The following is a 14705-nucleotide window of genomic DNA, read 5'->3' on the forward strand; positions in this document are numbered from 1 at the left end:
CTTTTTCAGAATAGACCGATGAAACAAATTATACTAAGATGTCTTTGCGTGCTCTCGTGCTTTGCGTGCGTGCTTTGCGTGCTCTCGTGCATGCGTGCTCTCGATATTTTTGGACCAAGAACACCGACAGCCGGGGTAGCAGCTTCTGACAGCCCTAACGGTGTTGGCCGCTGCAGATAACGCCAGGCGACGGACGAAGCACGCCCGGGAACGACCGTGTGTCGCAAAATAAGGGTTCTGATAGCGCTTCAAATTATTCGTACCGTTCAAAGATTAAACTGGACTGCATATTATATATATAATATATATATATATATATATATCTTATTACGTTTGCCGTTTGAGCATATTGACAGTTAGCGCGACACAAAAAACAAATTTCACAATTACGTGAGGAGTTCGCGGTGCTGTAAATGTCAATCCATCCCGTTATTGAAGAAATCGCAGCAGTGAAATCGATGGCAAGGACTACCTTCGTAATTACAAATTTATGTCATAACATTTTCAAAGGTGCTTCTGTCAGTCATGTATCGCCTTCGTCCTCTCGTTGGCTGCTTAGTGCTAGCTACAACTCCAAACCCGCGCGGTCAATGGAGACTGCAACGCTGTGTATCGGTGTTCATGTCTGAAACCTGTGAGCGCGTTTGTTCAAAACCATGCTGGATGCTCTTTCACCACTTGAATTTGAACGATAGATGAACATTCTTAGACGAACAGAGGCTGCCCATGTCAATACAAGTTTTTGACCTTAGTCCTTGCGGTCCGCAAGGTACGTTTAATCCACGGGGTCGGTCCTCACTTCTTTGTAGAACCTGCAAATGTACTGCGAATCCCAGGAGGGCTATCGGTTTAGAAAAAGTTCACTGCGGCGTTAAAAAAGTGCCGGCGGTTCATTCCATGCGATCATTTACGCCTCATACCTTTAGGTAATTACCTTCAACATAGAATCAGAATTGCATCTTCCGTTGGCCTCTGGCTCCTGGCAAGAAACAAAATTAAAACAAACAAAATCCACACCTCGAAATCAGTCGGGCTAAGTATGGGATCTCTTTCTTGGGGAAGGAGGCTCTTACCAGCAGGAGTCCTTTTTAACCCTGTGCCCCCCTCGCGTTACCCGCTTACAGTGGGTGAGGCCATTTGAATCTCTTAATACGACAGAGTGAGACAGTGCTGCAAAGGACACGCACTTTCTGATAACACAACCGAGGTAGCTGAAAGTGGACAGGCCTATATAAAAGTCAAGATCATAACTACACTTTATGCGGGCAGGGATATCACAGTTGCACATCGCACACAGCTGCCGTGCGGTGTGCGATGTGCCACCACCGGAGTTGAATCGTATACATATACCCAAACGGCGAGATAATGGAGTCGGGATCAGTTGCACATCGCACACAGCTGCCGTGCGGTGTGCGATGTGCCACCGCCGGAGCTGAGTCGCATACACATACCCAAACGGCGAGATAATGGAGTCGGGATCAGTGGCACATCGCACACAGCTGCCGTGGTGTGCGATGTGCCACCGCCGGAGCTGAGTCGCATACACATACCCAAACGGCGAGATAATGGAGTCGGGATTAGTGGCACATCGCACACAGCTGCCGTGCGGTGTGCGATGTGCACCACCGGAGCTGAGTCGCATACACATACCCAAACGGTGAGATAATGAAGTCGGTGCATGGACGGGCGGTCGATTACTTCGCAGACAAATGGATCTCTTACTTCGCGGCGCATCGTGTTAATGATTGTTGGGAATTACGGCATAGAGACGCCGTTCAGGACAGCTGTCAGTTAGCAATGCATCATAAGGATCTCAAATTACCCAGTCGTGTTCCTTGCTGTATGGAGGCGTGGGATAAGCGGTGTGTTGCCGTGTAGTACATAAGCTATTGGTGATGAACGGATACGATCTGAGCATACCTCCGGGCCGGCAGCAACATGCCTAAGATTTCGAATCTCCCTGACTGCAGCCTTATGTTCCTTGAACAGCGATCGCTTGTTGCAGCCCGGTACCGTACCGAGCTTACCTCGGCGGAGTGTGAGGCATGCTACGACTGGTCAAGGCCGGCGCAGACCTGCGGCAGCCGCCTCTGCTGTTTATGGTGCCTCAGTAATAACCTTGTCGATGAAGAACCCCTGTCATGTTGTATAAACGAGCCACACGGGATACTGAATTATATGCCCTTCGACCGGTGCCGTGGCCGTTCGCTGCTGACTAAGCGTCTGTCGAGTTGGCGGAATGAACGCCGCCTGGCACCCCGGCCCCGACCTCCTGGGGACCTGTGCACCGCCTGGCACCCCGGCGCGACCCCGTCAGGGACCTGTGACCGGCACAGACGACGGCGCGGCCTCCCATTCAGTTGGAGGGCCTCCAGTCCCAACTGGATAAGGCGGTTGGTAAAATTGGGGAGAAGTCCGCTTTTGGTTTTTCGGAGGTATGTATAGTCATTTTGTTGGCGCATTCCCAACTAATTTCTGCGACCCGGCGCCCTGGTGACGCTGCTGACGCCGGTCCCCTGTTGACGCCGCTGACGCCGGTCCCCTGTTGACGCCGCTGACGCCGGTCCTGCGCCCTGGTGACGCCGCTGACGCCGGTCCCCTGGTGACGCCGCTGACGCCGGTCCTGCGCCTGGTGACGCCGCTGACGCCGGTCCGACTGTTGCAGGCGATGGGTGCTGCACGGCAGCGTCTGTGAGATGTTCCCTCTCCGGCTGCTTGGTCGCCCTCGGATGGATCTGCCTCATCGCCGCCCAGCAAGGTGAGGCGTCGCGCTCGGCGTGGCGGCGGGCGAGGCGCGCGGATGAGGCGGCGGCACGTGAGCAGGTGATAGCACCGCAGGCCGTCATTACGATCGGGTGATGAGAGGCAGAGAGGCGTCGGCTCACGCAACCCCGGGGCTCGACCGGTGGACCGAGATCTCACTGAGGCTTCCCGGCCGGCTGGCTCGCTGATGGATCGTCATTTCGCTGCATCGGGCTCATCTGCATGGGAGACGTGTGGTCGGCTGTCGGCGCGCGCTCAAGCTCAAATAAGCAATCACTCTGCTAGTTTGTCGCGTGGCTAATAAATCGTCACAGATAGACATTATTCAACAGCCAAGCTCGTAGCATGTCCTTAGTATCGGCTCCCACCAAACGCCGTGTCGAACAATGGATCCAACTTAGTAGATTTTCGCCGTGGGGCTTTTCCTTTACAAAAGTCCTATCACGGCTGTTTTCGGAATAGATCGTTGATTGTGGACTGCTGACAGCCCTATAAGCATCTCTCGCCTGCGCCAACATGTGTTATTCCTATGCATGTTAAATGCCTTCAAGGATTAGTTCTGCGATGGTGTGCTGGTGACTTGCACAAGTGTCAGCAAGCCGCCTTACCAGTCAGCGATTTGTCTTCTCGCGAAGTGCACGAGCACGGGCACACGAGGCCGAACACGACGGAAAGAGGCGGTGGTGACAAATACGGATTGTTCATCAATCAAGACTGGCTCGCGGCCCCCGTTTTTGACAGCTCTGGCTGCGTGCCTGGCTGCGCAGCTTCGGCGGCGCTCCAGCCCGCTCTGCCCGGTACTCCCAGATCACAGCTGCGCGAATCTAGCGCGGCGGAAGCCGTCCTTGGCCACTGGCCGCCTCTCCCTGGCGGCAGCACGTTGCCAGCGGTGCGCACGACCACCGCACGGTCGGCTGGGTGCGGCCTTTGAGGGGCGCGGCCGAGAGCTGGCGCTGACAGGGTCTCCCATCCGGAGAGCCGGCTGCTGGCGCCCCCTGGTCTCAGTTGTGGAGACCTCGCACCATGTCCGCACCTCGCTCGTCCGCTCCGAGTAGACGAGCGTGGCCGTCACAGGTGGTTCCTTATGTTTGATTTTTCGAAGCTCGGGGACTCACTTCTGTTCATTGGTACTCCGAAGGACATGTTTGGGCCTTTTGAACACACTTACAGGCGGCGGCATTACAGCCGACGTGAAGTGTTTGCGTGTCATTTCTGAGTGGCTTTAACTCGCTTCACGTCTTCTTTTTACACTGACCGCCTGCCTGCACACCGTTGCCTTAAACAATCGCCGTAAGCTCTCGACATCCCCTTCGAAAAATTGGAACCCATGGTGGCACAAACCCTGCTTGGTTTCCACAAGCGCCAGTCTCGCAGCTCCCTCGCCTCACTGCCCTTTGCAAACCCGTCCTCCCGTCCTCCACCAGCGCTCGCGCCGGCTTCCGGTGCTCGGCGCGCGGCACCCGCCGGTCGCCGGCGGCGGAGCCGGCTCAGCCGACTGACCGCGTCCGTCGCGGCCGGTCCGTCCGCTGACTGCGCCGGCCGATGACAGATGGCCGACCGAGGCCGGTGACGGTGACGGATGACGGTCGCTCGTGCCCGAGGGGGGAGGGACGACCGGACCCCAACTGGTCACGCCGCGCCGCCTGTCCCCCTGCAACAGCGCGGTACAGCGCAGCGGCAGCGTGTCGCGGTGACAGAAGCCTCGCGGTCGGCCCTGAACCCGGGTGTAGACATGGAGTGCCGGGTTGTCAGTCTGTGCATGTGGTGCAGACATGTGCAGAAGTGCGTGAGTTGCACCTCTTCATGCGTGCGGAATGACATTCGCTTGAATATATCATGGGAAACATGTTGTCACTGGCCCACATATGCCCATTGCGCTTCAGCCCGGCCTAACATATCTTGCGAAGAAGTATCTCTTGCCGGTGCATTTGTGACCTTGAAGCATTTGATATCCTACATTAGAGATTTGGACATTTGGGTTTGAGGTGTGAAGTATCACGCTAGATTCGTCAATTGGCCCCGGTCAACTTATGCCGACAATCTTGGGTGCACGACCCGGCTTCAACCCGTGTGGCTTGTGGTTCTCTTGAACCAGTCCAGTCCACCCGGGACGGAAGCCGGTCCGCGGAGACCTCTAATTACAGTCTGCTGGGTGCTGACGGTGACTGCGGTGGTCTCTCGCTTTTCACAACCCAATCTGGACGGTCATCTCTCAGCCGGCTTCCGTCGGCGCCTTTGATGTTGTCACGGTCCCGGTCACGCGCCGTTAGCTCCCATGCCCCCCCCCCCCACTCCTACTTCAGTAGGCAGCCCAGTGGGGAGGGCCGTCCGTCATCGGCGGGATGCTACCAGCGGTGATTTAGTAGTGTTTTCTCTGCGGCCAGCGGGCTGTAATGCGAAACAGCGGCTGGGCGCCCGCGGAAGCAGAAGTCCCGGATGTAATGCGCTGCCTCGGGTTGGACTGCTGCACGAAAGAGGGACGATGTGTGTCGTAAGCTGGTGCAATGAACTATACCGCATGTCGTTGAGTGCAATAGCATTTTTCAGGGGGAACTTCGCCAATGCTTCGGGCCAAAGTGAGATATGTCTGGGCGTGTCTCTCAAAATGTAGAATGCGAATTACGCCTTCCTTCTGTAGAGCAACAGCACTGCCGGCGCCTTCGGGCAAGCCAGGTGAGCAGGCGCCCAGTCTGTCGTTAGACAGCAAAGGCAAACATGTCTGCTTGCCTACCCGGAAATGAGAATACCTTCTCCGTTCTCTATTTTGGAACGTCCCTGCACGGAATATCAAATATTGCTTCTATGTACTTCATACACGTAAACTGTTTCACCTAAAGCGCCTGCAAGACTAATAGGCAAATGAACGGGTAGTTATTTGATCCTACGCCTTGGTCAATGCAAAGCGTCAGACTGTTAGCTGCCTGCAAACAACCATGTGACTGTACGGCAGCAAAGGCTGCTGTCAGTATTCCTCATTCTGCTATGCATCCCCCAATATCTGCTGTGCTGAAACTACCGCCGCCAACAATGGTACATTCGGTTTATATTAGATCATACTTTTATGCGCACGTCTCTTCTTTGAACTCCGAAGGACTAAACAGTAGGCAAATTTTACTTTTATCACATAGACATCGACATTGAGGAGAACATAGCCAATTGCAATGAACGCCCGCGCATAATGTGGCCCAGGACTCCCGGATATGTTTGCCCTTAATGTTGACACAGCATGTAAAAACGATGCTTGGGCAAACATGCCAAGTTTCAAGGGGTTGTTCAGTGCATTCGTGAGGAGCATTATTTACATAGATTAGACGGTAGCAATAGCCGTATTCCTCGGAGAAAACCCTGAAGAATGAAGTAACAGATTGGTTGACATTTTGGCAAAATGTCTTTATCAAGACAATAACAGAAGATTAATGACTGAGATAATCAGCGCACGATTATCTCAGTCAATATTCTCACCTGATATTCTGTGCAGTGACATTCCAAGGTAGGGAACAGAGGAGGGATTCACATCTCCCGCAGCAAGGCGGGAGACCGCATTCGGAACAGAGGCTGCCTTTTCATGATCAGGAACCCCGTCGCGGCGGAGAGAAGGCGTTTGTTTGGCTCGAGAGGACGCTTCAGTCAATTGGGACATGTGCCTGAAGTTCCGGAAAGGGATCCCAGGATCCCATAAGCAAGGAGCCTAATGGAATGCTGGATCCACCCTCGGGATCCAGGCACATGCTTGCCAGCAATAATGGGATAAGTCATGCAGACTTGTTGGATGGTTTTACGCAATTCTCTGAAAGCTAGAGCTGCACTGAGATCGTAGAATCCCACACATGATGGCTATGTTCCCACATATCATTGCCAAAAAGGCGGCCCCCAACGTCCGTTGGGTAGGCACGATGTTAAATCAATTCGCATATATCTGGCACGGCTGACAGTCACCCGTGCCTCGGACAAGTGAGATATGACTTTGGGTGTAAGGAAACATAAACGACTTTGTCACTGTCGGCAGGACCGGAAATTATGCACATACATAATTAAACATTGCATTACAAAGTCGCTACAAGCACAATCAGCCGGAACATATTGAAAAGTCAGTTAGCCCGAGGAAGCCTTTGCATGGTCGGGGCCTCAAGAATACAGAGCTTTCCACCCTCCAACAAGATCGCAGCATCGCCCTTGGGCGACAGAGAAGTGAATAAATTGTCTTGGGATAGACACAAACAAGCTGACTGATCCCGCACGCAGACAGGCCGCCCAAGACAGCAACAGTCACTTCGGAACAGACAAGATAGACAGGCAGCCTTGGAACAAACGTGGTTGAACTACAACCCGGATGGCACGTCGTGGCCAAGACAGGCGCAGAGTACAAGGCGCATAAGTATGGATCATGTGCGACTCTGATGGTAAGATCGAGGACACATAGGTATAGGATCCACATAGGATCCGCATCCGCATCCGATCCGCATCGTCGCACAGGAGTCACACATGCGGGTGTGTATCTGTAGCAATGTGATCCGGGCGGATGTTACTGAGCCTGCTGAAGTGACACCTCTCCAGTGGCCTGATGTGAAGCGCATCGTACATTCTGCATGCAACAATTTTCTTCTTATTTGATCCCCCGCCGCTTCTCACAGCGGTTCAGCCCTGCGAAATGGAGCATCATCAACCCTCAGTTATTTTTGCCGTCTGGACTCAACGCCCCGCAGTCGCGTAGTACGATACCTCTCGCCACATGCCGTGTTGATGGAGAGGGCTGCCTGGTGTGGTACCCATCCAGCAGCGGGCTCCGCCTGCAGCTGCCCGTCAGCCTGTCAGCGGCCGAGCTGGCGCCGCCGCCTGCCGCCTGCCGCCTGTCGGCTGGTCCGGCTCGCCAGCCGCCGTTGTCGGGGATCGGCCGAGGTGTGAGCTCCCGGCCTGAAGCCAGAGTCGAGATGTGAGGTATAGTCAGAGCCAGAGTCGAGGTGTGAGGTCCCGGTCTGAAGCCAGAGTCGAGATGTGAGGTATGAGTCAGAGCCAGAGTCGAGGTGTGAGGTCCCGGTCTGAAGCCAGGGTCGAGATGTGAGGTATGGGTCAGAGCCAGAGCCAGAGCTTAGGTGTAAGGTACGGTCCAGACCCAGAGCCGTTGTGTGAGGCCGTGCTAGAGCCAGAGCCGAGGTGTGTGAGGCCGGGCCAGAGCCAGAGCCGAGGGTGTGAGGAGATGGGTGGGCGGAGCCGCCTCTGGCACCGCTGCCTTTGTCGGCACAACCAAGGCGCCCGAGATATGTGTTGGGTGCAGCCTAATCACTGTGCGGACGGGTCATGGAAACAGTCAGCATACCAGAAGCGACGCTTGGTGCAGCCGCTGATTGCAGAGTTGCAGGCCATTTTGAAAGTCGCGCGGCAATCAAGGTGGCTTGTAGCATCTCAGACTTATTGTCTGGTTGATGTTCGTCGCTGCAGCTTTGGAAAATGAGCTGTTGGTCAGCTAGTTGCTTAATTGCGTTTGATTTGTTAATCATGTCGAAAGAGAGCATCGGGCGACCCAAGTACGCTGAAGTAAGATAGTGAAAACGTTGGCGAGCATACCGCGTGGTTCTCAAGCTGTGCGCGATGTTCACGCGTCGTGCTGTAAGACACATGCGCGGTGCTCCCGTGTCGTTTTGTAAAACGCATGCGCGATGCTCACTTGTCGTGCTGTAAGACACGTGTGCGATGTTCTCGTGTCGTGCTGTAAGACACATGCGCGGTGCTCCCGTGTCGTTTTGTAAAACACATGCGCGATGCTCGCTTGTCGTGCTGTAAGACACGTGTGCGATGTTCTCGTGTCCTGTTGTAAGACACATGCGCGATGCCTCACTTGTGCTGTAAGACACATGCGCGATGCTCCCGTATCGTGTTTGTAAGACACGCGCGCGATGCTCACTGGTCGTGCTGTAAGACACGTGTGCGATGCTCCCGTGTCGTGCTGCAAGACATTTGCCCGATGCTCCCGTGTCGTGCTGTAAAACACATGCGCGATGCTCCCATGTCGTGATGTAAGACACATGCGCGATGCTCACTTGTCGTGCTGTAAGACACATGCGCGATGCTCCCGTGTCGTGCTGTAAGACACATGCGCGATTGCTTCCGTGTCGTGCTGTAAGACACGTGTGCCGCACCACCTACGCGCCAGGCTTCCGCTCCACATGACTGACGCTCATCTGAGATCGCTTCAGCCGTCGCACCGTCCCTCAACAACGAACAGTTTAGATGATAAACGTCACTTTCATGATGCCTTATCTTCAAGAGCTGATGATAGTTTTGCTCGGAAATAGGCATAAGATACTGAAATTGTTCCAAAGCTGTCGACGGATGCCTGAATGACCGACGGCTTGGGCAATTTAATGCATGTGAAAGGACAACCTATTCTACGCATTTACTTTTTACGCGATTACTTTTATGCGATTACTTTTTATGTCCAATTATTACGCCTGTGCACATGTCTCATCAAAGGTGAACCAAGTCGACGCTTGCATCATACATATCTATCAGTAACCAGGACAGGATGGATCACATGCAGTATGCTTACCGAGCCAGTAGAAAGGAGGTTATTTCATATCTGGAACAATATGTTAGGTGCCAACCGCTTCTCCTTAAGGCGTGTTCAATAATGAATAGGAGCTAGATCTACTCCCCACAAATCTGAAGCCACGCTGTGATGATTGCAATGAGGCTACGTGCGGTCAGAGTAAACACGGGATGTTGTCGGCAAAATATCCTAGCTGCTGTTTACCATAAACTCTTGCCGATTACAGTACGCGCTGTTGGACACGCCATGTGCCAACTCCCACACTGCGTCCCGCACTGGGCACTCCACGCTCACTTTCGGCGTTCCCCCTGGATTTGACTGTTGACAGCGCCGCACCTAACCCGCAGGTCTGGGAATCTTCTTCGTGAAGGAGCCGCAGTCGGTGGTGGCGCTGCCCGGTGGCGAGGCGGTCCTGACATGTGCCACCAACCTGGCCGTCGACCACCTCGGGTGAGCACCGCGTCACTGGTCCAGCCGCTGGCCGTCCCAGACGTGCTTGGTCTATGCACCGCTGCAAGCGACTGCCAAAATGCTGAAGGAATGAGCGAAACAGAGAAGTTTGTGAAATCATTTGTCGAGTGCCGCGTTCAAGAGATGTCTTAGCGGTGGAATTAGAGGCTATGGGTGAAAAACAAGCTTGATGTGGTTTTGCATCTCAAACGAAATTAAGCCACTGGAGTTACTAATAGCCTACATTTTTGAAGTGCTGCAACTGTACACATCACTGCCAAGAAGTCGTTGTGATAGGTGACATACTGCTGGTGTTCCATGTCTCCAAACATTCCATCTGTCCTGCTTTGTCGGTTTTGTGTCAGCCATTCATGTCAGCTATCTGTAACTTACGTGTGGTCCATTTTGCGTTTGGCAAGTTGGCACAAGGCGTGCCGTCGCCCGCCAAACCCAGCCGGGGCTCATCGTGAGGTGAAATCTGATGTCAGCAGTGTCTTTTTCTCTCGCTAGATGGCTGCGCGACTGGCAGCCCCTGGAACCTGGCAGCGACCCGACGATAGACGTGCGACCCGGGCCGGCTGCGGATCCGGATCGGACAGGATCCGGATCTGTACCGGCGGCATACCGGAGAGTACAGGGTCAGTCGGTGACTGCACGTGGACGCCAGCCTGACATAGTCTGGCACTTTCATCACTTAGATCCGCCAGCTGTGATCACCACCCGTGTCCAGCAATCAGTTGTGACCACCACTCGCGTCCAGCCATCAGCTGTGACCACCACCCGTGTCCAGCCATCAGTTGTGACCTCCACCTGTGTCCTCCCATCAGCTGTGACCTCCACCCGTGTCCAGCCATCAGCTGTGACCTCCACCCGTGTCCAGCCATCAGCTGTGACCTCCACCCGTGTCCAGCCATCAGTTGTGGCCGCCACCCCGTGTCCGCCCATCAGCTGTGACCACCACCAGTGTCCGCCCATCAGCTGCGACCGCCACCCGTGTCCAACCATCAGCTCTGACCGGCATCCGTCTCCAGCCATCAGTTGTGACCGCCACCCATGTCCAGCCATCAGCCGGTGACCACCACCCGTGTCCAGCCATCAGCTGTAACCGCCACTCATGTTCGCCCTGCCCGCCACTTACGTCCGCCCTGCCCGCCACTCGTGTCTGCCCTGCCCGCCACTCGTGTCTGCCCTGCCCGCCGCTCGTGTCTGCCCTGCCCGCCGCTCATATCCGCCCTGTCCGCCCGACAGTGCATGGCCTGGATCGCACCGATCGGTCTGGCCTCTCTGCCGGCCTCGGTGCAGGTGGCCCACACAGAGCCCTTCGCGCCGCGGCAGAACGCGACGCTGGTGGCGCCGCCCGGCGGCTCCGTCTCGCTGGCGTGTCCTCCGCCGGCCAGCGCGCCGCCCGCCGCCGTCCAGTTCTACCGCGACGGCCGGCCCCTGGCGCCGCGGGAGGGTGAGGAGGAGGGTGAGTGCTGGAGGAGGGTGAGTGAGCGCCGCAGGAGGGTGAGGAGGAGGGTGAGTGAGTGCCGCGGGAGGGTGAGGAGGAGGGTGAGTGCTGGAGGAGGGTGAGTGAGCGCCGCAGGAGGGTGAGGAGGAGGGTGAGTGCTGGAGGAGGGTGAGCGAGCGCCGCAGGAGGGTGAGGAGGAGGGTGAGTGCTGGAGGAGGGTGAGTGAGCGCCGCAGGAGGGTGAGTGCTGCTATCACCGACTGGCACCGAGTGCCGAGAGTGTGACCTTGAGACGGGGGGCTAGTTAGCTATGTTTATTGTCGCTTTAGACTTACTTGGTCCTAACAGCAAATTATTTTACGGCCCTCTGTTTCAATGAAAATACTCATATCCTACCCTAATTATGTTTTATTAAATTCAGATAAGGATGCGACGCATTAGTGCAGAAGGAGGTGGCTTACAATGGCTTGAAAAGATCGGAGAGTGAAAAGGAACCTTATCAGGCAGTAGCACAAGCAACCAAAATTACCAGCGCCGTAAGGCCGTGGATATAGGATTTTACGCGTGTAAAGCATGTCGTGTGATCATTTATTACCATGTAGCATTCCGTGGCTGTTGCCATTTTGCCCAAATGGATATGACCAAAAACTTACCTATTCTTTGCATAATGCTATGATGCACCTACGTAGGACATAAGCGGCGGAAGCGTCCCCTGGCATCTGATGAATAAACTTTTCGACGACTCGTCGTCACTCGAGCTCCAGTGGCACTATTAATTTGAACATAGCGTGTGCTGATTCAAACTGCTTCAGTTGAAGGGGATTAGAGCTCGTACTGACTGTCGTGCACAAACTAGTGCTGTACTCTGGCGGCTGAGGACCCAGATCGGTATCACTGCGCTGCGTTGGAGGTGCCCATGCATGCCCCGCTGGTCTGCCTGACTCGGTGGTGCCACCTGCCCGTCCCCAGACACGGCGGTGCTGCTCTCTGGCGGCCCGCCTTCTCCTGACCGTCGTCAGCAGCGCGGACGCCGGGCTGTACACCTGCTCAGCGCGTAATCCTCGATCCGGACACCAGGTGGCAGCACGGTTTGCCACCCGGCTGGAGGTGCGCCGGCCGGCGGAGAGTCGGCCGCCGCGGCTGACAGTGCGGGCCCCGCGTCGAGTACCGCGCCGCAGCCGGGGACACCCTCAGGTCAGCTCCCCTCCCCCACCCGCACAGAATCGCGCCTCCTTTGGCCACGTCGTACTGTCCAGTTCTAGACGGCCGCCACGTCGAAGGCACCGAGGGTTCAGGTGCACTATATTTCACGACCGCCCATCGCCAGCACCGCACCTTAACTCCAACCAGACTCGCGCCTGACCAAGATTCGACCTGATTATTGTCATACGCCGCCGGTCTGCACAAAGCGGCTCGCAGCTAATGACCACAGCCTAAATTCAGCTTGCTCTAGAAGCCAGTCATCGCGACTGGTCATGTTGTGTGAGCGGTATGTGGTGATGCCATAACTCCATGCAAGAGGTGCTCTTCACTAGTGCTGCGTTTATTCTGTCTGTTGACGTTTCCGACAAGTTTGAGGCTTTGTGCCTTGGACGTTGAGTCGTGCCAAAAAGTAAAAAGCTGTTCATTCAATGTCGTGCCTTATCGACATGTGCCAGCCAGGCCAGGCTAGGCCAGCCTTTACCGCAATCCGGAGATTTGCCAGCCGCTTTGCTCTGATGTACTGGAAAAGTTGATGGACGTGTAATCGAATTCGATTATTTTTTTCTAACCTGATCCTCTCGTTTGATCGAATTTGTAGGCTGTCTTGACTCCATACCCCTCAAAGGCAAACAAAAAAACACGGCAAAGGCTGCCACGGTGCCCCTTAGACACGATGTCCTTCACAACACCAAACCGTGCTCATGAGCGCGCTCGAATTTCACTTGGGGTTACCGCTAGTGCAGTGGTTAAGCTGCTACGCCGGGAAACTAGAGATGCGGGGTTTGGTTTCCCGCAGTGCCCGCCCTCTGGTCAAAGCGAGAAAGGCAGGCAGGCGTCGCCATATAGCCTTGGCTGCAAGACGCATCGTAAATCCCCAATGACGCGCGCTCAAACACACGCGCATTTCGCTTGACGCGTGCCCCTGCGCACCGGCTCTGACCGCCGCCGGTGCGCTTCGCAGACTGGAGTGCGCGGCGGAGGGCTGGCCGCTGCCCGCCGTGTCCTGGAGGCGGCTGGACGACCGCTGGTCGGACCGCTACGTGCAGCTGGCCGGCCGGCTGGAGATCTCCCGGCTGCGGGCCGCCGACGAGGGCGACTACGCGTGCGATGTGACCAGCTCAGAGGGGTCGCTCACCGCCGCCACTGCCGTGCGCGTCACAGGTGAGGGACGCCGCACCGTAAGACGCGGCTGTCAGGCGGGCTCCGGCCAGCGTGATGGCGCTAGGTTTGGGCTGCTCAGGCTGGTCTGGTATGGCTCCTGTGTTGGAGCTGTTTGAATTCTCCTAAACTCTCCTCGCCCGACCCGACCTGATCTGACCTATCTCCAAATGCACCGTCGGTAGAGGCTTCGCCGGCTGTCCTAACCTGACGCTCGCTTTCCTCACCAGAACCGCCAACGGTGGACACCTCGCCCTCGGACCTGACGGTGCCCGAGGGTTCACCGGCGTCTTTGCGCTGCTCGGGCCGCGGCTGGCCGCCGCCGCGGCTCGAGTGGGTGCTGGACGGCCGGCCGCTGGTGGGAGACGGCCGGCCGCGGCTGGACGGCGACCGGCTCCTGTTCGACGCCGTGACTCGGGAGAACGCCGGCCTGTACCAGTGCTTCGGCCGCAATGAGGCGGGCCATGCCAAGACCGCCGTGCTTCTTAAGGTAGCGGCTCAGCGGCCGGTTGCGCTGCTGCGCTGGCTTGTCACCAGCGCAGAGTCACTGCCGCAGTAGATGCACAGTGAGGCTTGCCGCGAGTTTTTTGCACCCGCTGAATATAGACACGCTCTGTAAGAAATTTGTGGTGCGGGTTTCACCTAGCGTTATTGCCAATACCTGCCCTGTTTGCGGAATGCAGTTTTGCGCCCGTCCATGCGTCACAAAGACGTATGGAATATAATGAGCTGGCGTGTCGCACCACCTTCTTATTACGAATCGGCTTTTCAGTCAGCTGCTTTTTGGAGCCCGGCAGTTCCTAGCGCACGCCCTCAGCCGTGCCTCAGAGCTGGAAAAAGCGTGCTGCTCTTGTCCGGCAGGTGATCCCGAAGACGACCGTATCGCTGGACGTGCTGCCGTCCCGGACAGCCATGCCTACCTCACCGGCGTCCCCAGCGCCCCGTCACACTGGCAGTCACCGGCGCAGTCACGGCGCCAGAAGGGCAGGCGAGGGTGAGCACGGTGGGGGAGGCGGTGTTGACCACGTAGAGAGGAGAGGCGCGGTTGGGCACGGTGGGAGGAGAGGTGGGGTTGAGCACGGTGGGGGAGGGAGACCAGACCAGACCAGATCGGTGAGAACCAAATCAAGCCAAACCA

General features: G+C 56.1%; 1 protein-coding gene and 1 long non-coding RNA gene across 2 annotated transcripts in view; both read left to right on the forward strand.

Annotated features, from left to right (window-relative positions):
• The first annotated feature begins 2716 nt into the window (after positions 1-2716).
• Positions 2717-10327, forward strand: LOC119098178 (uncharacterized). The gene is made up of 3 exons (XR_005094224.1): positions 2717-2758; positions 9655-9757; positions 10268-10327. It is a non-coding gene; the product is annotated as an uncharacterized LOC119098178 (long non-coding RNA).
• A 2354-nt stretch (positions 10328-12681) lies between these two features.
• LOC119099065 (brother of CDO-like) overlaps positions 12682-14705 on the forward strand; it is a 2290-nt gene continuing 266 nt past the window's right edge. Inside the window, exons 1-4 of the mRNA XM_037222119.1 lie at positions 12682-12695; positions 13371-13570; positions 13798-14057; positions 14429-14561. Of these exons, the coding sequence (XP_037078014.1) occupies positions 12682-12695; positions 13371-13570; positions 13798-14057; positions 14429-14561 (607 nt within the window). The remainder of the gene's footprint in view (positions 12696-13370; positions 13571-13797; positions 14058-14428; positions 14562-14705) is intronic.

Source organism: Pollicipes pollicipes, unplaced genomic scaffold (assembly GCF_011947565.3).
Source record: "Pollicipes pollicipes isolate AB1234 unplaced genomic scaffold, Ppol_2.1 Scaffold_2555;HRSCAF=2994_pilon_pilon_pilon, whole genome shotgun sequence".
NCBI classification, from domain to species: Eukaryota; Metazoa; Arthropoda; class Thecostraca; order Pollicipedomorpha; family Pollicipedidae; genus Pollicipes; species Pollicipes pollicipes.